At 42.7% G+C, this 23,516-nt stretch overlaps 1 protein-coding gene across 3 annotated transcripts in view; it reads left to right on the top strand.

Annotated features, from left to right (window-relative positions):
- ATP2C1 (ATPase secretory pathway Ca2+ transporting 1) overlaps positions 1-23,516 on the top strand; it is a 262,616-nt gene that overhangs the window by 13,461 nt on the left and 225,639 nt on the right. Inside the window, exons 1-2 of one of the 3 annotated variants that reach the window (XM_033930019.1) lie at positions 1,500-1,694; positions 2,056-2,156. The exons of 1 other annotated variant lie outside the window; for it this stretch is intronic. In XM_033930019.1, coding sequence (XP_033785910.1) covers positions 2,151-2,156 — 6 coding nt within the window. In that variant the 5' untranslated portion in view covers positions 1,500-1,694; positions 2,056-2,150. Of the gene's footprint in view, positions 1-1,499; positions 1,695-2,055; positions 2,157-23,516 lie in introns of those variants that run through there. One more of the 3 variants, XM_033930021.1, reaches the window with a different exon arrangement.

Below are 23,516 nucleotides of genomic sequence, written 5' to 3'. Positions count from 1 at the left end.
ATTTTGCTGTTCAAAGGAGCTGAATAAAATCCAGTGAAAAGGCCCACTCCGCAACCATGTCAGGGCTCTGTTGAGGTACATGCGTCATGTCAAAAGAGTCCCCAGACTCAGAACGCAGGTGTACTGTGCCAGACTTCAGAATGCTGATGGATGAGATTTTCTTCTGAAGTCACGGACCCAGGCTGGCTCCCCAGCCCAAGAGAACACAGAGGAGGCAAAGTCCTCCTTTCCCCGGTGTGCTATGGCACACGGTACGCAATTGCTGATCAGGCACCCATCTGGCACAATCAATGTCCACATTCAATAGATTAGGAGCTGGGGAGTCCATCCCAATCAATTTTAAGTTAAATTGAGGGTTTTTTGAGGCAGAAATCATAGTTAGAAAAAAGATAGTTTTTAAAATCCAGGATAGCCACTGTCACAAATTTGCTCCAAAAATGGCAAAAATAAAATTAGCAATTTGGGGTCTAGGGAGGTGGGGGACCTGAACTCTACTCACAGAAACTGTGAAAATTGAAGTTTAAATCGATCAACAAGCCACCCCCCAATTTCTCTTTGTCAGTGCTTTTAAAGCAGCTGAGTGGAGAAAAAGGACTTTCTGCCTCAGAAATAGCTCCAAAAGCACAGGAATGAAGATATTCAGACTACTAGCCGGCCAGAGACCGACTACAACCTCCTCCCCCACAGATCCTCTGCCACGCAGTCGGGTGTGGGAAAGGCAGCCTGTGCCTTGAAACCTGAGTGGGTTTCTGTCCAGACACACACAGCCTGTGCTAGAAACTTGACAGAGTCACTGGCCAGCAGACTTTCAAGGGAAAGGACACTTGAAGAGGGTGGCACACAGCAGGCTGGCTCCACAGATCCATCAGAATTTCTCTGTGAAGCTGGTCTGGCTCCACAGGACTGCATCCTTTTCTCTTACAGGAGACCAATCAGGGAGGGGTCTCAAGGCACTGAAGCCACCAAAAAACGAACTTTAAGGGAAAAAATAAGAAACAAGCAGAGCAACAGCAAAAGACTTCTGTTGGGAGGATTCTGCAACACCCAGACTGCGGGTTGGCATTGAACACCTAGCATATGAAATCCAGAAGGGACTAACAGAAATGGCATTAGTTTGCTGTATCAGGATTAAACGATTTTGTTTGGAATGTGCAGATTTGGTTAGAAGCTCAGCACTTTTTTTTTTTTAATGTTCATTAAGGCATTTACAGTATTTAGGCCATGACCTAGAAGTCAGACAATTATAACCCTGAACACATTACTGAGCAGACTGGATTTGCTGTCATATTTACAATTTCGTTTTCATAGACAAAAGGGATGGCGGATTGAGAAAGCCTTAGGGTAGCACAAAGCAACCTCGACATACGGTAGTAGGGTTTGTACACTAAATATACCACCCACGGTCTCCATGGTTACTTCCCACACAGGCGAACAAGGGGGTGGGTGGGAGGAATCTTGTCGCAATTTCCTTTTCCTGTCACACCTCGCGGAAGTGACGTCACAGGACTGGTCCGCCTGGGTCAGAGGCTTAATGTTGTGAGCTGCCGGTGAGCGAGGACGCGGATTTGGTACCTTTGCTCGTTTCCCCCCCTCTCAAACCCTCCTTCCGTGAAGTTGCCGCGTCGTTTCTCTTTTTGGTACTGGCCGCTTGGATCCACAGGGGCTTAAGTGCTTACCAGTGTAAATGCTTTTATGTAAGTAGTAATATGGCATGGGGATTTTTATTTTTTTTTACCTTTATTAATGACATTTAGCCCTACCGCTGTTATTTTAAAGAACAGAGTTGTTAGTGATGAAATTTAGTGCTATTAACACGAGTGCTCTCGGGAGTGTTTCTCAGTTTTAGTATTGTAAGATTGAGTTCCTGGCTTTTGCTCCGGGGTTCGTGCTCATCGGGAGAGGAGACAAAAGTGTTTGTTTATGGTCCTGGGAAGGCTGTGGAATGGCCGAGTCGGGTTTTGTTATTGAGTTCTACTACGGGGGGGGGGGGGGGGGGGGAGTTGTAGTTCTTTTATGCCCGGTTTCTACTTGCCGATCGCCTGCTTTCTCTTGCAGGTATTGGGGGGGGATGCGGGATCTCTGCCGCTGGTAGATCTCTGCCTGTCTGCTGCTAGAGGGACGCAAGCGATCAGCGCCTTTCCAATGGCAAAATGAAGGTAATTCAATTTTCGAAACTTGAAAGGTTATTGGTTTAAATCTTTGAATTGATTGATAAGCAATGAACTGCTGGACTGCATTCTTGTGCTTGAAGTTCTTCTGTGCTAATTCGTTGTCATTTGGATTGTCTCTGTTACCAAAACCACCTTTTTTAAAGTCTGGTTGCATCCGATCTAATTTTGGAAGTGGTTTTAAGCTATCATACAAACGAATCCATCTCACTTTATAGAAAATAATTTTTAATAATGGTATCATGTTTTAATTGATGACTTTTCCTGAATTTAATTATGATGTACTTTTTGACTGCTGTTTGATACTGTCTCCTGCTTCCCTGGTTTCTTATAACCAGCCTTCCAGTTTTGGGGGATGGAAAGAAAGCATGCAAAGATTTAAGTAATGGAGTGTCTTCATCTGGATAAAGGCTTGAAGTTTCTCATGAAAATGCTTCTTTTATGGTACACTATACATCTTTTTGAAAATATTAAAATGTTTATGCATTCAGAATTGGTTATAAGTTCAGATTCTTACACATGTAAACATCAATGCATCAGTTTAATTACTCTGGAATTTGTTGTTGGAGAATGTGGTGAAAATAGTTAGCTTAGCAGGATTTAAAAAAGATGTGGATAATTTCCTAAAGCAAAGGTCCATAAGCTGTTTTTAAGATGCACTTGGGGAAATCCACTGCTTATTCCTAGGATAAGCGGCATATAATGTTTTACTCTTTATAATCTTGCCAGGTACAGTCAAACCTTGGTTTGCGAGCATAATTCGTTCCAGAAGCATGCTTGTAATCCAAACCACTCGTATATCAAAGCAAATTTCCCCATAGGAAATAATGGAAACTCGGACGATTCGTTCCACAACCCAAAAACTTTAATACAAAATACTATACATACTCGTATTGCAAGACCTTGCTCGTTTAGAACAGTCACTACACTCCTGCAGCGTCAGAGAGAGAAGAACCATTGGCTGAGTTGTGATGACGTGACGTGTGTATACCGTATGTACAGTACTCGTATTGCAAGACCTCGCTTGTTTAGAACAGTCACTACACTCTTGCAGCGTTAGAGAGAGAAGAACCATCGGCTCAGTTGTGATGTATGTATAATGTATGTACTTGTATTGCAAGACATTGCTTGTATATCAAGTCAAAATTTAATAAAATATTTTGCTTGTCTTGCAAAACACTTGCAAACCAAGTTACTTGCAATCCAAGGTTTTACTGTTCTTGTGACCTGGTTTGGTCACTGATGGAAACAGGATATTGGCTGGGCTTGATTTACCTTTGGTCTGTCCCAGTATGGCAACTCTTATGCCATTATTTAAATTTGCACAATATCTTGTAAATGTTGTTGTTAAAAGATTTCCTCTTTTAATTACTAGTTCCATCTGACTTTTCCAGTCATTCTTTGGAAATCGTGTAAGAGTCTGAATGTCTTGTAAGCCAAGGTGCCTGTTGATTACTTCCCTAACTTTGAAGTACAAAATGTATGCAATTGGTACAGCTGCTAAATGCTGTTTTTATTGTAAGATCACCTGTAGTTGGTTGAGCAGTTAAAACACAATATTCAACTTGTGATGCAATGTTTGAGGGTTTATGTACTGACCTGGGTTGCATTTTGATGAAAATCTTAGTTGTGATTTAATCACACAGTTAAAGGCTGGTTGTTTTGTTTGTTTAGAGCAAACAAACCAAAACTGCAGACTTGTACACGGTGCAGGCAAATTTTATTTTGACAAATAAATCTTAACTAAAAATCTTTTACCAGACGGGGGACCCAACACGGTCCGTGTTTCGGACAACCTTCATCAGGGGTCCTAATAGGTACAAATACAATATTAAAACAACCATATAAAAATTAAGATAATAAAAGTGCTATATATGAATATTGTATGTTTTGATTATCCTACTTATATTTAAGATAGGTGTTTAGGAAAAAGAATTATAGATGTGTTGAAAGAAAAAATGGGTAAGAAAGAAAGGAAGAGAGGAAATTCATGTATAGTAAAAATGCATACATAAATATAAAAATATTTGAATTTAAATATGCATAAACATGTTGAATGTGAAAAGCAAATGAATATAGAGTAAGACCAAGATTAACCAAGTGTGAGAGAAAGGGTGAAATGTAGAACAATATAGGAGAAGGTAAATATCCTTGAAATGTGATAAAGACAGAGAACAAGAATTAGAAAAAGAGAAAAATAGAATTATATTATAAATAATCAATACATACCATGGTAATAAAGGTAAAAAGAAAATATCACAAAAAGAAGCCTGGAAAAATAGCTATCAAGGAACATAAAGAAGAGACATATAAACATGGAATAATCTTAAACATATATCATAAATAAAAGAGTAAATAAATGAATAAGAATAAACAAAACTTAACAAAATGTAATATACAACTTGGTGATAAACAAACAAACATCATGAATTTCATTATAAATTTTACAGTGATTTAGAAACCAACGATACATATCAAGTGATGTCTGTAATTTACAATGGAAAACAACTTTCAAGGGAATAGACAATTTGAAATGCCCACCACATTAAAAATGTAAATGATGTGGGATATAAAAGGACTCCCCAAAGGCTATTTGCAAAATAATACTTTAAATAATTGAATGCAGCAAAAAAGAAATGCCAAGCAAAGATATAAATTTATAAATTTAGGGCTAGCTCCAAAGGATTCTTAACCCTGCAGTTGTAATCAAAGAAGGTTACCACATAAATAAAAAAACACTGAGCATTATATAAAAGGAAAAAGAACAAGAGAAAAGAGAGCATGTAATTTTTAAAGCTAGCTGCAAAAATTGCATTCATCGTTAAGAAAAGGGGGGGCCACATGGATCAAAAAACGCCAAGCAATAACCAAAGAGTGTTAGGGCAACAGCCAGATAAATCAGGGGAGAAAGGCAGAAAAGTAAAGAGAAAAGTAAAGAGAAAGTGAAAACACCAAGGTTTTGTAGAAGCTTACCGTTTGGTAGCACACCAGTGAATCTCCGAAATGCACTACAAGTTCGTCACAGTAAAAATTGCTGTAAGGTTACAACAAGCTATAAAGGAGGTGGGGCCGTAAAGAGAGGTCATAAAAGTGTTGTAAAAGTTAAAAAAAACTTCGGATTGATTGTGTAGAAAACTAAGACATGCTTGTACCAAAAGAAATAAAGTAAAAGCAGAGGCAGCTTTGTATATAAGAAACTAGCATGGAATATGTAAAATGTATAACTTATTACATAAAAAAGGGGTAAAAAAGAATTATAAAGTGAAAACGGGACTGACCAATCAACATGATTGTGGGCGTGTCAATTTATGAGAATAAAAAAAGGCAAAGGAAAATAATGGGGGAAAGAGGCAAACCATTCAAATAGCCTTAATTTGGCCGTATTATTTTAGCAAATGCATTAAAATTCATTTATAAAATCGCACAAATGTTTATAAAAAAGCAACATTTTGTTATAAAATAAAATAAAAAGTAAAAAGTTTATGCAATTCTTAAAGTTATAAACAACCTTATAAGCCATAATGTGGTAGCAAGATCATGTAATATAGCACAAGTGAAGTACAATAAGACATAACATTAATTTAAAAATACAAACAAATTTAAATTTTTTTTAAATATATATGTATAACATATAAAAAATATATATATATCAGATAAAAGATAAATACACATTTAGAGAGCAATAATAAATTAAAGAAAAGGACGATAGTCTATCTCTGCATTAAGACCTGCAGGTATAATTGTGTTAAACTCAAAGATAATCCTTTGTTCCATACGTAGCAGAACATTATCGATGTCACCACCTCTCCAACTTATTTTAAAAGTTTTAAAAACCAAAAAACGTAGCTCATCAATAGTATGTGAGAAATCCTTCCAGTATTGGACTAAGGGTGCTGTTATGATCTCTCTCAAAATACAGCTCCTATGTTCTATAATTCTTGTCTTAATCTTCCTCTTGGTCTTACCCACGTATAAAAGATTGCAAGGACATCTGATGATATAAATCACATACTGAGTATTGCAGTTGCTACTAAAATTTAACTTGTATGTTTTTCCAGTCCGTGGATGTTTGAAGGAGGTAGCTTGCATAGAGTGCTTACGGACTGAGCATGACATGCATGGTTGATGCCCTGTATGAACATGTTGAGCCGTATTCACTGCAGGAAGTGCAGAGGGCACAAGTTGATCTCTTAAGTTTGAGTTATGTGAGAGTGCGATGAGAGGTGTCTTGCCTTTAAAACACTGGTGTAATTCCAAAATATGCCAATGAGATTTGGTGATGCGTTGAACCTTCCCAGAGAGGTGCGAGTGCTTCAAAACACAGGTAAAATCCGGTGCCTTGCGTACTTTCTTTCCTGTTTGTAAAAGGTCTTCCCGATGTTTTGTTTGTTTCCCACTGTAAATATGACAGCAAATAAAGACCAAAAGGGTCTGCTCAGTAATGCTTCCATCCCCCTTCCTTAAAGGACTGATAATCTCTCTTCCAACTTACAGATCCCTTATCTCTCCCTTTCTTTTCTTTTCCTACCTCTCCCCTTCTTTCATGCCCATTATCTCTCTTTCCTTTCTTCCTTTCTCACTCCTCTCCACTCCCATGAGCAGCAACACAAACCTGGTGGTAAGCTGCACAAAACTTTTCTCATTGCCTCGGCCATAGCTTCCACTAGTGGCCCCTCCAGTTTTGCTAGCAGGTCCGCAACTCACTCCCCTCACCCCACCCAGGGTTTAGTATCTGCTTCCCCATCTCAGCTATTTTACCTTAAAGATGGTCTAATGTTTATCCTTGGCAGTACTACACATATGCTACCTTGGGCCTGTTCTGAAGCTTTCCCTCTTTGACCCATCCCACCACCTCTGACATTGCTTTCTGTTACTGCATGGTTGGAACAGGTCAGAAGGAAAGTTTCAGACCAGGTTGTAGGGAGTGAATGTGCAATGCTATTGCTGCTGGGGACCAACAAAAACAAAGAAACAACTTTTAAAGCTGACATGGAAGGGGAGCAGAGGGTGATGTTGGATTGCATGGAGGGCAAAGAGCAGAATAGATGTTTAGAGGATAAAGGAGATTCTGAAATATATTTATTTTTATCATATAACCAATAGTGGTGCATTAATTGCAGAATTTATATGGATTTAATTCACATTTTACCATTAGGAGTTTAAGGCAGGTTATGTTTCACATATGCTAGGCATTTCCCTAAAACATTGGAGGATTAACTGTCTTGCCCAACGTCACAGAGAATAGTACTGGGATTTGAACCCTGGCTGCTGTGGTTTTCAGCTCACTACTCTGGCCGCATATTTAATATACAGTGCTGTGCACTTAATGAGAAATATCTTAACATATTGCCACAACTGCAAAGGAACAAAGTTTCCATTTGTGCCAACATTAAGACATAAATGATGTGGTACAGTGTATTCCATCTAGATTCAAATTCCTACCTTCACCTGCCCCCCCCCCCATTTATGTGCCAATCGTTTCATGGAACAGCATGTGTAACGTGTAAATAAGAATTAATAACGAATGCTATAGGAGCAAGTGCAGATCAGAGGGCCATTTTCTGAGGGCCCCATTCAAATACATCTTTTATCCCAGGACAAGCAGGCAGGTATTCTCACTAGTGGGTGATGTCATCCAACGGAGCCCCGATGCAGACGTCTCACAAGCATACTTGCTTGTAGAAACTTTAGAAGTTTCCAGTCGCCGCACCGCGCATGCGCGAGTGCCTTCCTGCCCGATGCACCGGGCGCGTCTCCTCAGTTCTTACTTTTCTGCGGAGCCGAGAAGTCCGTCTTCAACTCTCTGCGCGAAGTATCTTCACTTGTGCCTTCTAGATCCTTCTAGATCAAAAGACTTGGCTGACCCTACGAATTTACATATATATCCCTTCCCCACAAGTACCCCCAGATTGGAAATAGCCTTAATACAGCATGGTCAATATATCAGGTCATCTCATTGAGAATCAGACTTCTAGCTGTAGGTGGTAAAGAGCAAATATATGGGTCCCATACTTGTAAAAAAGTTTTTTTGAACGTTTTACAGACAAATCGAGCCTCCATTGATGCAAATAGCATTAGTCGATGGAGTTGATTGCGCCACTGCCAGAATCCGTGTGGTCTGTCTTGGAGCCAGCATTGCATAATACATTCGCGTCCCACCATACAAGCTTTCTGAAAGAGCATATTCATACCTTTCCCATACACCCCAAAGGCCGCAGTCCTTCCAAATATAACTGCCAATGGAGAGGACAAAACAGGTCCTTATAAATAGCTTAATATTTGATCCCAAAGACTTAATCCCATAAAATGTGTGCAAAAGTGTTGATTTCTCGTGTACATTTAATACATGTGGGAGTAGAGATCAACCCTGAATGAAAGGCCTGTATTTGTGTGAAATATGCTCTGTGTAAGATTCTATAAGTGCATTCTCTCCGCAGTTCATGTGGCTCCAGCCGTTGGGGAGGATGGTTCCAGGCCCTCCGCCACGAAGTTGCTCACAATCTTTTTTTTTTTCAAGTGTTTTGCCACCATTGCTCTTACTATATAGCAAAAAAAAAAAAAAAAAAAGTTCTCTGCCTCTTCTAGGTTCAATTATTAGTCCCAAGGTTGCGATTGTCCACTTCCAAGAAAGCTATAAGGGTTGAATTTGTAAGAAACATAGAAACAGACGGCAGATAAGGGCCACGGTCCATCTAGTCTGCCCATCCCAATGACCCTCCCCTACCTTTCTCTGTGAATAGATCCCACGTGTCTATCCCATTTAGCCTTAAAATCAGGCACGCTGCTGGCCTCAATAACCTGAAGTGGAAGACTATTCCAGCAATCATCCACCCTTTCAGTGAAAAATAATTTCCTGGTGTCTCCGTGCAGTTTCCCGCCCCTGATTTTCCACGGATGCCCCCTTGTTGCCGCGGGACCCTTGAAAAAGAAGATATCTTCTTCCACCTCGATGCGGCCCGTGAGATACTTGAATGTCTCGATCATGTCACCCCTCTCTCTGCGTTCCTCGAGTGAGTACAGCTGCAACTTATCCAGCCGTTCCTTGTACGGGAGAACCTTGAGTCCCGAGACCATCTGGGTGGCCATTCTCTGGACCGACTCCAGCCTCAGCACATCCTTATGGTAATGCGGCCTCCAGAATTGCACACAGTATTCCAGGTGGGACCTCACCATGGATCTATACAATGGCATAATGACTTCAGGCTTACGGCTGACGAAACTCCTGCGTATTCAACCTATGATTTGCCTTGCCTTGAATGAAGCTTGCTCCACTTGATTGGCAGTCTTCATGTTCTCACTGACGATCACCCCTAAGTCTCGTTCTGCTTCAGTTCTTGTTAGGATCTCGCCATTAAGGGTGTAAGTCTTGCATGGATTTTGGCTGCCCAGGTGCATGACTTGGCATTGAAGCTGAGTTGCCAGGACCTAGACCAGCGCTCCAGTAGGAGTAGGTCGTGCATCATGTTGTCGGACATTGAATTTATGTCTGTTGTGCTTTTGCCCACTACATTGCTTGGTTTGGCGTCATCGGCGAATAATGTTATTTTACCTCACAGCCTTTCTGCCAAGTCTCTTATAAAGATGTTGAATAGGATCGGGCCCATGACCAAGCCCTGCGGCACTCCACTGATTACCTCCGTCATTTCGGAGGGGGTGCCGTTCACCACTACCCTCTGAAGCCTACCTCCAAGCCAGTTCCCAACCCATTTCGTCAATGTGTCGCCCAATCCTATAGAACTCATCTTGCTCAGCAACCTATGGTGAGGTACGCTATCGAATGCTTTACTGAAGTCCATACAATGTCCAGGGACTCCCTAACATCCAGCTTCCTCGTCACCCAGTCAAAGAAGCTGATCAGGTTGGATTGGCAGGATCTCCTCTTAGTAAATCCATGTTGACGGGGATCCTGTAGATTCTCCTCATTCAGGATCATATCCAATTGGCGTTTGATTAGAGTTTCCATTAGTTTGCACACTATTGATGTGAGACTCACCGGTTTGTAGTTTGCTGTCTCCATCTTGGAGCCTTTCTTGTGGAGTGGAATGACATTAGCCATCTTCCAGTCCAACGGGACATTACCCGTACTAAGGGAGAGGTTGAAGAGCGCGGATAGCAGTTCCGCCAAGACATCACACAACTCCCTGAGCACCCTGGGGTGTAGGTTGTCAGGCCCCATTGCCTTGTTAACCTTAAGCTTTGACAGCTCACAGTAGACACCGCTGGATGTAAACTCAAAATTACTAAACGGGTCATCTGCAGAAGGGCTGGTTAATGCCGAACTTACCACATACCTTGATAAATTCAATATCCTAAATGACAATCAATCAGGCTTTCGCTCCAACCACAGCACCGAAACCATTATAGCCTCTCTCCTAGACCACCTTCACAAACTCTTCAGCCAAGGCTCCAGCGCCTTGATTGTACAACTCGACCTGAGCAGCGCATTCGATCTGGTCGACCACAACATTCTCCTTGACTGCCTCTCCTACATAGGCATCTCGGGCCAGGTCCTTAACTGGTTCCACGGGTTCTTACGGAACAGATCATACAGGGTATTCAAAAACGACGCCTTCTCATATAGCTGGGAGAACTCCTGTGGCGTGCCACAGGGCTCCCCCCTATCTCCCACCCTGTTCAACGTCTACCTCGCCTCCCTAGGAAACCTTCTGCAAAACCTCAAGCTCAAATTTTTTATCTACGCAGATGACATCACTATAATCATCCCGCTAACCAGTTTTACATCAGAGCTCCTTACCTTCCTTTCAAGCATACTCAATCAGATAGAACACTGGATGTTATCATACAGACTAAAACTAAACCCGGATAAAACAAAATTCTTCCTAGCAACCCCCAAAGATAAAATCAAAGACACCACAATTCAAATAAAAGGATCCGTTTTCCCCCTTGAACACAACCTAAAAATACTCGGCGTCACACTAGACAAACATCTATCCCTCGACAAACACACGGACAATACCGTCAGAAAAAGTATCTCGGTGCTTTGGAAACTCCGCACCATAAAAAAATACTTTGACGAAACTTCATTCCGCCTGCTAGTACAATCCTCCATCCTCAGCATATTGGACTACTGCAATATCATTTACTTAAGCTCCACAAAAAAAACCATCAGGAGACTCAAAATGATCCAGAACACTGCTGTCCGCCTCATATTCGGCCTGAAAAAATGGGAACACATCACCCCTTTCTACCACAAACTCCATTGGCTGCCATTAGAATCCAGAGTCCTATTCAAATTCGCCTGCTTCTGCTATAAAACAGTATTTGGTTTATCCCCAAGCTACATCATCCCTCACTTCGCCCTAAATCACAGCATCAAGGACTCCCGCAGAATCCAACTATTCGCCTACCCCTCCCTTAAACTCTGCCACTCTAAAAGATTCCTCGACAAAACCCTCGCCTTCCAAGCCACTAAGCTAAACCCATGGTTATCCCAAATGGCCCTCAAGGCCCCCAACTACCTCGGCTTTAGAAAACTACTCAAAACCCGCCTCTTCCAAGACCAGGATCCCAACGCCCCTTCTATCTAACACCCACTCTCCCCTCTACATCCTTCCCTCACCCCCCCCCCCCCTGGCAACTTTGATCAATTTGTTATTGAACCGCTCATAACCCCGCTCAACTGCTGTAAACCACTTGTAACCTTGTTTAATTGATGTGAACCGCCTAGAACTCTTCCGGGTATGGCGGGATACAAAAATAAAGTTATTATTATTATTATTATTATTGTTATCTGCGTCAACCCTTGTCTGTAGCTGAGGGCCGAGTCGCGGGTGAAGACTGAGCAGAAGTATTCATTTAACAGTTGGGCTTTTTCCGAGTCCGCTTCTACAGTCTCCGTCTGGTTTCCTAAGATGTACTATCCCATCTGAGTTCTTATTTCTGTCACTGATATACCTGAAGAAGGATTTATCTCCTTTCTGGATGTTCTAGAGACTCCTCCATGCGGAATTTGGCCTCCCTAACTGCTGTTTTGACGGCTTTTGACTTGGCCAGATAGACTTCCCTAGAGTCCTGTTTCCCTGATTGTTTGTAAGAGATGAATGCTTTTTTCTTCTCCTTGATGAGGTCCGAAATCTCCGCAGAGAACCACTGTGGCTTATTGTTCCTTTGCCGTTTACTTACTGATTTAACATAGCGGTTTGTTGCTTCTTATATGGTGGCTTTCAAAGTCGACCACATTTTTTCCACGTTATCAGTTTCTGCTTGGCTTTGTAGCGCCAGGTGAACGAAGTCTCCCATTTCTTTGAAGTTTGTGTCCTTGAATTTGAGGACCTTGGTCAGTGTGGTAGATTTAGTGAAACCTTTCCTGAGATTGAACCATACCATGTTGTGTCACTGGAGGCCAATGTGTCGCCCACCGAGACCTCTGTGACACTTTCTCCATTGGTAAGTATCAGGTCCAGTATTGCCTGATCCCTTGTTGGTTCCAACACCAGTTGCCTGAGTCTTGCTCCCTTCATAGAGTTTAATAGCCTCCTGCTGTTGCCGGAAGCAGAGGAAAGCGTGTCCCAATCCACATCAGGCATGTTGAAGTCACCTAACAATACTGTGCCCCTACGCAAGGTGATATTCTCTATATCTCCGATTAATTCCATATCTAGGTCATCCTGTTGGGGGTCTGTATATTACGCCAAGATACAGGCATTTGTCCTTCCCTCTGGCCAAATTTACCCAAAGGGATTTCCCAGTGTAGTGGACATCTGTGATTCTGGTGACCTTAATGTCATCTTTAGTATATAATGCTACACCTCCTCCCATTTTGCCCTCCCTGTCCCGTCGAAGCAAGTTGTAACCCGGTATGACCATGTCCCACCCGTGGGAGTCCGTGAGCCAGGTCTCAGATATCGCCACCACATCCAGGTCGGCATTCCTTATTTCTGTTTCTAATTCCAGGATCTTGTTTCCCAGACTGTGGGCGTTTACGTACATAGCCCTCCATGTTGTATGTTTGTTACATCTCAGTGGGGATGTTCCCGCTTGAGCTACTTGGACACCTTTAGCATTATTCGCATGTTTTGTACTTTCCCTAGACCCAGAGTTACAACGTGCACCTATCCCGGACTCCCCAGACTCAGAACTATCGTGTGTTCCTATCCCAGACTCGGAAATGTGTGTACCCTGTGGGGGTATTCCTGCTTGGGCTACTTGAACTCCTTTAGAACAATTTGCAATGTGTGTTCTCTCGCTGGACCCAGAATTACAATGTGTACTCCCCTTAGACCCAGAATTACAATGTGACCCAGAATTATAATATGAGCCAACCCCAGACTCGAAAGTGTGTATACTCTCCCCTGACCCAGATCGGTGTTTACTTACCTTAGTCTCAAAAAAGTATTGGCAGCTTAGCTCGCCAGGTAGGTTGTTTGTGCCCGTACCCTCCCCCAACTTACTTAGTTTAAAGCCCTGTGTAGTAGGCGGGCTAGACAGTGTCCAAGGACATTCTTCCCTCTTCTGGTCAGGTGTAACCCGTCTGGTCCCTGTAGTCCTTGCAATGCCTCTCCATGGTGCAAGAACCCAAAGTGAGGAGCCGAGCTAACTAGCAGCCACCCGGCACTATGGCATCATGTGACCCCCGAGGAAGAATGTTTTACCCTGTGCAGGAACCACACTGCGTTCATCTGCACAGCTAAGGAAATGTCTTAGATCTTTCTATTTGTAGATTGTATCTTCTTGCCATCCTCTACAAGGCCTGGTTGCTTATAGGACATGAGCAAAATCCATTTTTCTAGATTAGAAATGGATTGGGTTTTGCTCACATCCTTTTAGCTCAAATTGAATTAATCAGATGCAGTAGGTATTTGCCTTTCTCTAGAGGGCTTACAGTCTAGGTTTGTATCTGAGGCAAGGACGAGTTAGATGACTTGCTCAAGATTAGAAGGACTGTCGGTAGGATTTGAACTCTGGCTTCCCTGGTTCTCAGCCTGCTGCTTTAACCTATGTTTCTAAATTATGCTGTTGCTCCTCTTTTTGATTGTTAGCATTGATTTATTTCCATAGTGCCAGAGAACGTACTGTTAAAATGGTCAGTTAATGTTTGAGAGCTGAGCTTCCTGTTATGTACTAGATTAAGCTGTGCAAGAAAATATTTCCTTGGAGACAAGTGGCAGTATCAAACAGATTCCCAGTAACAGAATATGAAAAGGCCACGTATAAGCACAAAGCTGGCTGCTTAGTTTCAACGATAAATGGATAAATGGCTAAAGCCTATCACATTGCAACAGGAAAGCCAGGCTATGAGGATTATTCTTATGCCCTAATATTCTTTGTTTCTATAATCCTTTAAAACAATTCTACTTTGTGGAAAATAGAGGTACCGTATATACTCGAATATAAACCGGGATTTTGGGGCCAAAAAATTAGGGGTCCTGGTTTATATTCGGGTCAATGTCTCTGCCAAGAATTTTTTTTAAGGCCGCTGCAAGGCTCTGCCCCCCTTCTCCTCCCTGCCCTATCATACCTCTGCCGATCCGTGGTGGAGGTGCAGCGGGAAGGAGCAAGGTTTTCAAACTCCTGCCCCACTGCGCGATCAAATTTCCTCATCTGAGCGGCATGAGCAGCAGCACGATTTTGGCGCTGAGCGGCTTCCTTACTGGCTACACATTCAGTTTGCATTGCAGATCTTGAAACTGCACACCAAGAGCATAAAAGCTCAGCTTTCAGCACCAAGGCAGTACGTGTGGAGGAATTCTCCTTTCTTCTTAGGGCCTGTGCGGTTGAACCAGTTCCACCAGGGGAAGAATAATAACATAACATAATATTGTGCTTATTAACTGCATAACCAGAAGTTCAACGCGGTTTACAAAAGATTATAAAAGTAAGCATATTACATAAGATAAGATGGTTAGTTAGTCAGTCAAATATTTAGAAAAAAGATGGGTCTTCAGTTGTTTTCTAAAATGTTTGTAAGAACGGGTTGTGAGCAATAATATTCAAAATTCATTGTCGTGAAGAGCTGCCTGAGATGCCAACGTATGATTAAGGAGTTTCTTACTCCTACAGCTCTGAACATATGGAAAATTAAACAAAGAATGAATGGGATTCTGTTCTAAGTACTTCTCGTGCTCAAGAAAACAAAAGGATGTTGCTCTATCTAGACCAGTGGTCTCAAACTCACGGCCCGCCAGGTACTATTTTGAGGCCCTCAGTATGTTTATTATAATAATAACTTTATTTTTATATACCGCAATACCACAAACAGTTCAGAACGGTTTACAGAAAAAGAGACTGTATTCAGACAGCGATATTACAAAAAACTTTCAAAATTACATTAGCATGGTAAGATGAATCAAATTTTTCCTGGAAGTGTTTTAGAAGTACATCATTGCAGAAGTGGAGTCGAAGAAAGAGAAGTTTTGATCGACATCCTAAAAGTTTGGTAAGAAAGTGCGTTCGAGATAAAGTTGGTTAAACATTTGTTCCATTTGCCTGCTTGGAACGATAGTGTTCTATCAAGGAATCTCTTGTAGATACAGCCCTTCAAGAATGGAAAAGTGAACAAGTGGGCACTACGTGTACAAGTTGTGCCTGGAAATTCGAAATGATGGGATAGATCAGGGGTAGGGAACTCCGGTCCTCGAGAGCCGTATTCCAGTTGGGTTTTCAGGATTTCCCCATTGAATATGCATTGAAAGCAGTGCATGCAAATAGATCTCATGCATATTCATTGGGGAAATCCTGAAAACCCGACTGGAATATGGTTCTCAAGGACTGGAGTTCCCTACCCCTGGGATAGATAGATTGGGGATGAACCTGTTATGGTTTTGAAGTAAAGGCAAGCAATCTTAAAAATAACCCTTGCTTCCACAGGCAGTCAGTGTAGTTTTTTTGTAATATAGGCTTACATGATCCAATTTCTTGAGACCGTAGATGAGATGGATTGCAGCATTCTGAACGATTCTCAGTGATTTGATGGTTTTCTTAAAAGATCCCAAGTATATAATAATCACAAAAAGTAAAATAAAACAGTTTCTTGATCATATGTCTCTAGCTATAAATTACAATATTAAGACTTAACCAAAAGGAAAGATTTATAAACTATAAAGAGTTTTACCTCATGCAAAATTGTCATTTCTTTAATAAGACATTAACTATTACTCTCTTTATAACATTCCCATGTATAGTCTACTCCCTGGTATCATCCTCTCTATATCCTAATAAGCAACAGGTTTTTCAAATAATCAACTTAAATCCATATTATCTTCCACTATAACCTTCTTCTTAACATTTTATGAAAATCAGATAAGCTTTTATGCAGTGTAACCAGAATTAATTTTCCCATGAAATGTACCGTAATTTATTATGTTATGAAATTCCTGTGTAACGTTATTTCTTATGAAATGTAATCAGAAATAATTTCCTATGTAACATATCCAGAAATAATCTCTGATATATTGTATCTATGTCTTTATCTATTCTATCTGCTTTATCTAATAATTATTTTTCTTGGGTACTTTAGCTAGATTGTGAGACTGTGGGACAGTTAAGGAATTACTAAGTACCTTTTTTCATTTATTTCAATTTTTATTGCATATTTATGGTATTTATACTGTAAACCGCTTTGAACCTCACGGTATAGCGGTATACAAGAAATAAAATTATTATTATTTTCCCTCCAACTACCTACAAACCCAAAATGTGGCCCTCAAAGGGTTTGAGTTTGAGACCGCTGAACAAATACCTCATCAAGGAAAATTTCTGAATGGTTTTCCTGAGCATCCTTCTCCCCATGATTTAGGCAAATGACTGGCTATGCTTTCTGGACCTAAAAGGATGCTTACACTCGCATTCAGATACACTCAGGCATTGGAAGTATCCCAGATTTCGAGTAGGGCAACACCACTACTAGTACCACATCCTGCCATTTGGCCTCACATCTGTCTAGGGCAGTGTATCGCAAACTGTGTGCCTCCTGAGATTTCTGGTGTGCCACGACATACTGGTGAGGAGAGTCGTCCACGCCGGCTGCCTGCCTACAGGACATGCCTCTTGCGGCGAGAGGTACGTCATGCAGAAAGTCAGCCGGTATGGACGACTCTCCTCCTGGCCAGCGTCTCTCCTCTTCTCTCTGCACCTCCCGGATCCCTGTAACGGCGGGGTCGTGGCAAGACGGGCCTCTGTGCATGCGCGGATGCTGAGGCGGTGACCTTTTGCATTAAGCAGGATATCAAATGTACAACAAACAAACATAATACATAACTGAATAAGTAAAGGTGTGCAAAAATGGGAGTATGGAAAATGTTGGTTTTACTGCCAATTTTCTTTCCTTGAACTATCAGACCATGGCCAGAACCAATAGGTTATAGCATAAGCCAGCAGACCGCCACAGAATGACTTGTGAACCCAGCACTATAAAGAGCACTGTACAGCAACAGATCAATAGTATTTCTGTAACAATCTATAACAAAAGCAAACATAAGAAAATATTCCCCCTAAACCCATTCAGTGGTTTTTAGCCTTGCACCACTCCCCTGCTCTCCTGTGCAGGTGGGTTGTATGTCTACAAACTGCAAAAATGGCTTTTTTAATGTTATTTCTAAATGACACAACTGAGCACAGAAGCAAGTCAGTTGAGAGCTTACAATAAAAATGTCCACTGGATCTTATGATCCTCTCAGTTGAAACTGTTAAAAGGAAAATTGTGGAAAGTAAAACTGAGATCAATAAAAATAAATCCAAGTTCCAAGTTGAAGGATAATGATTTTGACAACACTGTAGAAGACATAAATGAGAAAATAGATACATTTAGGAAAGAGGGAGGGCATTAGGCCCTGAAGCCCTTTTAAATCCCTATGGGCTTCGGGGCAGTTACTGTAGTGGCGTGCCCTAAATGGCTTTGTAAAAGAGGCCTTAAGTCCTGTTAAATGGTGGTTCAAAGCGGTTAATGAAAAAAGATAAAAAGAAAAATATGTAGAGAACAAAGAAAATTTATTGTATAATTTCTTTCTGAATAAGCAAGCCTTCATGAACATTATTATCTACAGCCATCCCATTTTAATTCATATAAAACAGAACTATTAATGTACATAAACATCATTTCTCTAGCAACAGCAGCAGATGAATCCAGAGACCAATGGGATAGCTCACATCTACCAGCAGGCGGAGATAGAGAAACTGATTAACAGGTGGTCCTATTGGTTGGCACTCCTCCTGTCTCATCAGTAATCTCTATCTCCCAGCAGGAAAAGGTCGCTATTCAACTAGCTCCTGAATTCTGGCTGTGGCTGGAACTTTATTTTCTCCTGTTGAGGTTTCTCTTCAGTGAGACTGCCATTCTGTTTCTCCTGTTGAGATTTTCTCTTCAGTGAGACAGGGGTGTCCGGCTGAACGGTGCCGGCTTTAGAGGTTACACTTGGGCCCCCCCTTGTCCCTGCCTCACCCTCCCTCCATTGCTAGAGGGTCTGACTGGGTCTCAAATTTTTTCTTCTTTCCCTTCTCTGTAAAAAAAAAAAAAAAAGACCACAGTTGTTACATTCTGCCATGCTTTTGCTGCAAACTGGCTTAAACCGGTCCTAACAACAAGTTTGTGAGTATGTCTGGCTTTTACAGTTGTTTGAACTTCAGGTTCTGTTTGGGAGTCTTAGTACTGTGGGTTCGGTCATCGTACATTTAAGGCATGGATATTTTATTGTGGCTCAGTTTTATGACTAGAAATCCTTGGAGGGAGCCGGGACTTCCCGCCCTTTACATGCACGCGCTTGGTTTCCTTGTTGGTTACAGCGCGGCAGTAGCGGTGCGATTTCTTGCTCGCACTTGTTCTCATTGTTGGGTTTCAGTGCAGCAGTAGTCCTGTTTATTCTGAGGCTCTCTCTTTCATCGGTGTTTGTCATGGCCATGTGCAGCTGATTGTGCAGGTGCCAGTTTATAGCAGCATGAGATGGAACATGTTTTTTCCGGCGCTGTGGGCCGTTCTTCTGGTTATTCCCTGAGTCTGATTTTATTTCTATGCAAGCCGCGGCAGGGTAAATTTTGCGGGGCTTGAATCCGACTATGTTTCTAGGAGCGTTGATGCAGCGGCCACGTGTCAGAATCAGGCGTGTGCTTGGGTCTCCGGCGATGGCAGGAGAGCTGCAGCGTTCCGGTAGTTTATTTCCAGCTGACTTTGCTCAGGGTATGCCGAGGCTTCTCTCCTTTCTGGTTCAGACAAGTTGTATGTGTTTCACCAGCTTTGGGACAAGCTTGGGCAGCTTTATATGTCTATGTCTGTGTTCCTGCTGTACTCCCTTGAAGGAAGCTGCTTGTTTAATCGGACTCTGGGGTTAGCACTCAAGGGGTTTACCAGAGAGACTCTGACCTGTGCTAGGTCACCCAGTCTCGGTTTGTCTCTGGACTGGGGCGACATACGGCAACTCACGGCACGGTGAGATCAGCAGTAAGATAGTGCCCTGTATTTCACACAGGTATCTCATTGTCTCTCTTGGGGGTCCCTGCAGATTGAGCCTTTGTCTATTGGTAACTGTCCTTATTTGGGCCTCTGTGCTGAGCTGCATGTGTCTAGTAGTGGCACAGGATATATATGCCTAAAGGTAGTACAAACAGTTTCCAAGTTTGGGCTGTCTCTGTGGGCATAATGACACTGCGCATCTTCCTGTGGCCAGGACTCTCTTTCTCTATTTCTGAGGGGGACTGGATTTCAGATTTCCATGCTTATCATGCTGGTTTCTCCTGTCACCATTTTCTCATGGCACATGCTAGACGGGCCCCCCCGAACAGACAGGAAGGGCTGTACAGCTCCTTTTAACCAGGAGCCAGTCACCTATTCTATCAAACCCACGGAGGATCACGCGCTATGTGGCTGTTAGCCTCATCCCTGAAGCTCTCATTAGCGATGTGAGCTTTGTCTGCTACCTGTAAGGATGCTGTTGTTTTCCACAGGGCGGTAGATGCAACACCTTGATTGAGTCTAGTACGTATTCACTTTAAAGGACATACATATTTCGCTCATGTTGCATGGGGTTAGTACTGTTTTCATGGTTCCAGTATATTCCTCTTTACATTGTGAAACTTGATTTTTCCTAGGAGACTCTTCTTGCAGATCCTACAGTCTCATCCTGCCATTCCCTGACCTTCTGCACTTCATTCTGAGGGGATCTTGACTTCTTCCAATGACTCTTCAGGCTTTCTCATGAGGGAGAAGATGCTATAATGTCAGGTCAGGGGGCTGTGAAGATTTTTCAGGATGCTTGCATCTTTGCATCCTCCTCAGGTTTCCAGTTCGTTCTTGGAGTCTCTATGTTTTGTATTTCCCTTTTCATTGTTACTGGTCCTCAGGACAGTTCTTGTAGTCCTTCAGGAACTAAGGGACGTTGTTCCACTTACTGCAAGGTGCCCGAGACGGGGCCATTGGGCAGGCTGGATCCCATTCTACTGAATTAGTTTCTCGGGGTTACACATTTCTACAGACAACCTGGGAGTATATTTACATTTTTTCTATGGACTCCGAATCGGCACTTGGTTTGCCTGCCTCTCTTGGAGCGGCGCTTTCGGTTTTGGCACATGCCATTTCGCCTAGGCTTCACGAACGTTTTAGGTAATGTGGGCGGTGGTACCGTTTTGGTGCTACCAGGCGATTCATCTAATTTCTTCTTGACTGCCTGCTTGATTCGGACGACTTCCAGTCGGGCCATTTGACTGACTCGAAAAGGGTGATATCTTTTCCTCAGTTCTTTACACGTGCATCTTTGAATTTGCACAGCGCTCTTTTCTCCTGTACTATTTATAGGTATATCTGGGTGATGTTTTTATTCATATAGGAGAGACATGTGTTTCTTTCTGGAGACTTGGGCGTGGGGTCTTGGTCTCAGATAGGTATTCTTCTTCGCTTACCATGACCAAGAGTATGGGATTCTGTACAGTTTCTGGGATCCATATTGCTGACTCCACTGGGGACTTCGGCTTGCTTTCCCCTTCTTACGCTATAGCAGTCACTTTTGTTCCGGTGGTTCCCGGTATCTCAGGGCACCAATTATTTGGTATGCTCCTCCTGCATCACTCTGTATGATTTGGTGGCTCAGCGCGATTTCTCTTTTCAAGGCATGCCTCGGTCTTTGCTGGACTATCTCATGCCACCGACCATCCCGGGCTGTCGGGTTGGAGGGCTCCATGGCTTCCATCCTCAGCTCCTGGAGTCTGGTCTTCAGAGGCGACTCAGTACTTGTTCATTCTTCTGCTCTTGAGCAGGGTCAGGCTACCTTTCTGGAGCTTCAGATCATTCTTCCGGATTGCCGCTAAGGGTCCTTTTGGTCAGTATTAGGATGGGGGTATTTCTCTACTGCTTGGGCAGTAGGTGTTGTACTCATTGGCAGGTGAAGTTGTTCTGCTTCAATGGGTGGACTCTCATCTTCGTCTTCTGTTGGCAGATCCTTTTATGGATCAGGATAAGAGTTTGGATAGACGTTCTCTCCATGGAATCTGAGCATGGCCCATTTCTTGTATGTGACAGTGTACAGCGCTGTGTATGCTCTGGAAAGTGTGCATGTTAGTAATAGTGTAATCTTCTGCATCCTGGATATTGAGATTTGTGGCTCAAGCGTTCTAACTCTTTTTATGGACGTGAGATTTGCTTGACCTAGACCTCATGGCCTCGTCTCTCAATTCTAAGCTTCCTAGCTTCTTCGGCGGGCCCAGGGAGTGGGAGTTAGAGGGGGTAGCTGCATGGCTCCTTTCTCGCTTCTGTCTTCTCTTTTTCAGTGTTTTCCGCTGGCTGATGATGGCTTGGATTTGCCACCTCGAGCTCGCTTTCCGGGCACAGTATTTGTAGAATCTCTGGATTGGCGGCGCCATCCTTATTTTGCGGATTTGATGAGTCTTTCGACAGCCGGACTAAGAAGTTTCCTGGTATCTCTGGCTTTGCTCGCCTAGGGTCCGTTCAACATGGATATTTGTACTACTTTAGTATTACGACCTAGTTTTTTTGAAAAATCTTGGCTGACGTGTAAGGGTTATGCGAAGCAGGTTGTTTCTTCTCTTATCCAGGTGCTATGGACGTCTTCTCCTGTGGCTTCTGCTTCCTTTTGGAGGTTTTTCCTTTCTTGGGTGCTTCTTAACGTTTGAACCACTCCAGAGTTCCTTTTTGGCACAGGTGTATTGCCGAGGGCTTAGCGTTCAATTCCCTTCAGCTTCTAGTGCCATTCTTGGCTTGTTACAAGGGCTAGGTATATTGCTCTTCGCTTACTTCTCAGCTTCATGTAGTTCAGGTCCTAAACAGAGTGCGGTATATTCATGTGCTTCTTAGAAAGCACGGTTTGGAGTACAATCTTCACGTACTTCTTCTCAGTTTACCGAAGGCTTAATTTCATCCTTGTCTTTTGGGACTCTAAAGGGCTGTACCGTTGAACATGGGGTTTCTTGTGGCTATGCTTCAGCTCTGCAGTTTTCTATGTTGCAGGCCTTGTTCAACGGGGATTCCTATTTCTGATTTCCGAAATATGGGGTATCAGTTCGGATGGTACCATTATTTCTTTCTAGGGGGGTGTCATCCTTTCTTTTATGTCATGCTCGCTTTTCCTTCCTTCTTCCTGGGAGGAGAAATTGGGAGCAGTACTTTTATTCACTGCATTTTTTGATATGTACGTAGCGTTCTCTGTGAGCTTGGTTTCTAACGACTTTTAGTTGTTTATATCTCCTTTTTGTATTCTTCAAGGGACGCCTCAAACGTTTGGCGGCGTCTGAAGCCTCCATAGCTCAATGGGTCCAGGAGGACATTCTTTATGCTTGCTTGCTGGCAGGGAAGCGGTTGGCGAAAGAATTTCATGACCATTCCGCTGGAGCGATGGCTACTTCATGGGCTCGGCCCAGAGGTTTTTTCCTTGGAGGAGATTTGTCTTGCGGCTAATTGGTCTTCCGAGAGTGCTTTCTCTCCGCATTTCTGCTTGGATGTGGGGGCGCATGTGGTAGGGGCGTTTTGTGCTTCGGTTGTTGTGGAGGCGGCGTTTGCTTCCCACCCAGATTGAGGATTGCTTTGCTACATCCCATTGGTCTCTGGATTCATCTGCTGCTGTTGCTAGGGAAGGAAAAATTATGTTCTTACCTGTTAATTTTCTTTCCCTTAGACGCAGTAGATGAATCCAGAGCCCCACCCTTTCTGGATATTGTCTCTCGGTTTTTTCTTTTGCAACTTTCGCAGTTTGTTATTATGGCAGGTTGTTTTCTGTATTATTGCATTTTGAGATGTGTTATGGGAAAGAAGTTTTTTACATGCTATGCCTATTGCTGGCTACGTGTGCTTGGGCAAGGAGCTATACTGATGAGACAGGAGGAGTGCCAGCCAATAGGACCACCTGTTAATCAGTTTCTCTATCTCCGCCTGCTGGTAAATGTGAGCTATCCCAT

This window comes from Geotrypetes seraphini, chromosome 2, assembly GCF_902459505.1.
Source record: "Geotrypetes seraphini chromosome 2, aGeoSer1.1, whole genome shotgun sequence".
Taxonomy (NCBI): Eukaryota; Metazoa; Chordata; class Amphibia; order Gymnophiona; family Dermophiidae; genus Geotrypetes; species Geotrypetes seraphini.
This window is presented reverse-complemented; position numbering and strand designations above follow the sequence as displayed.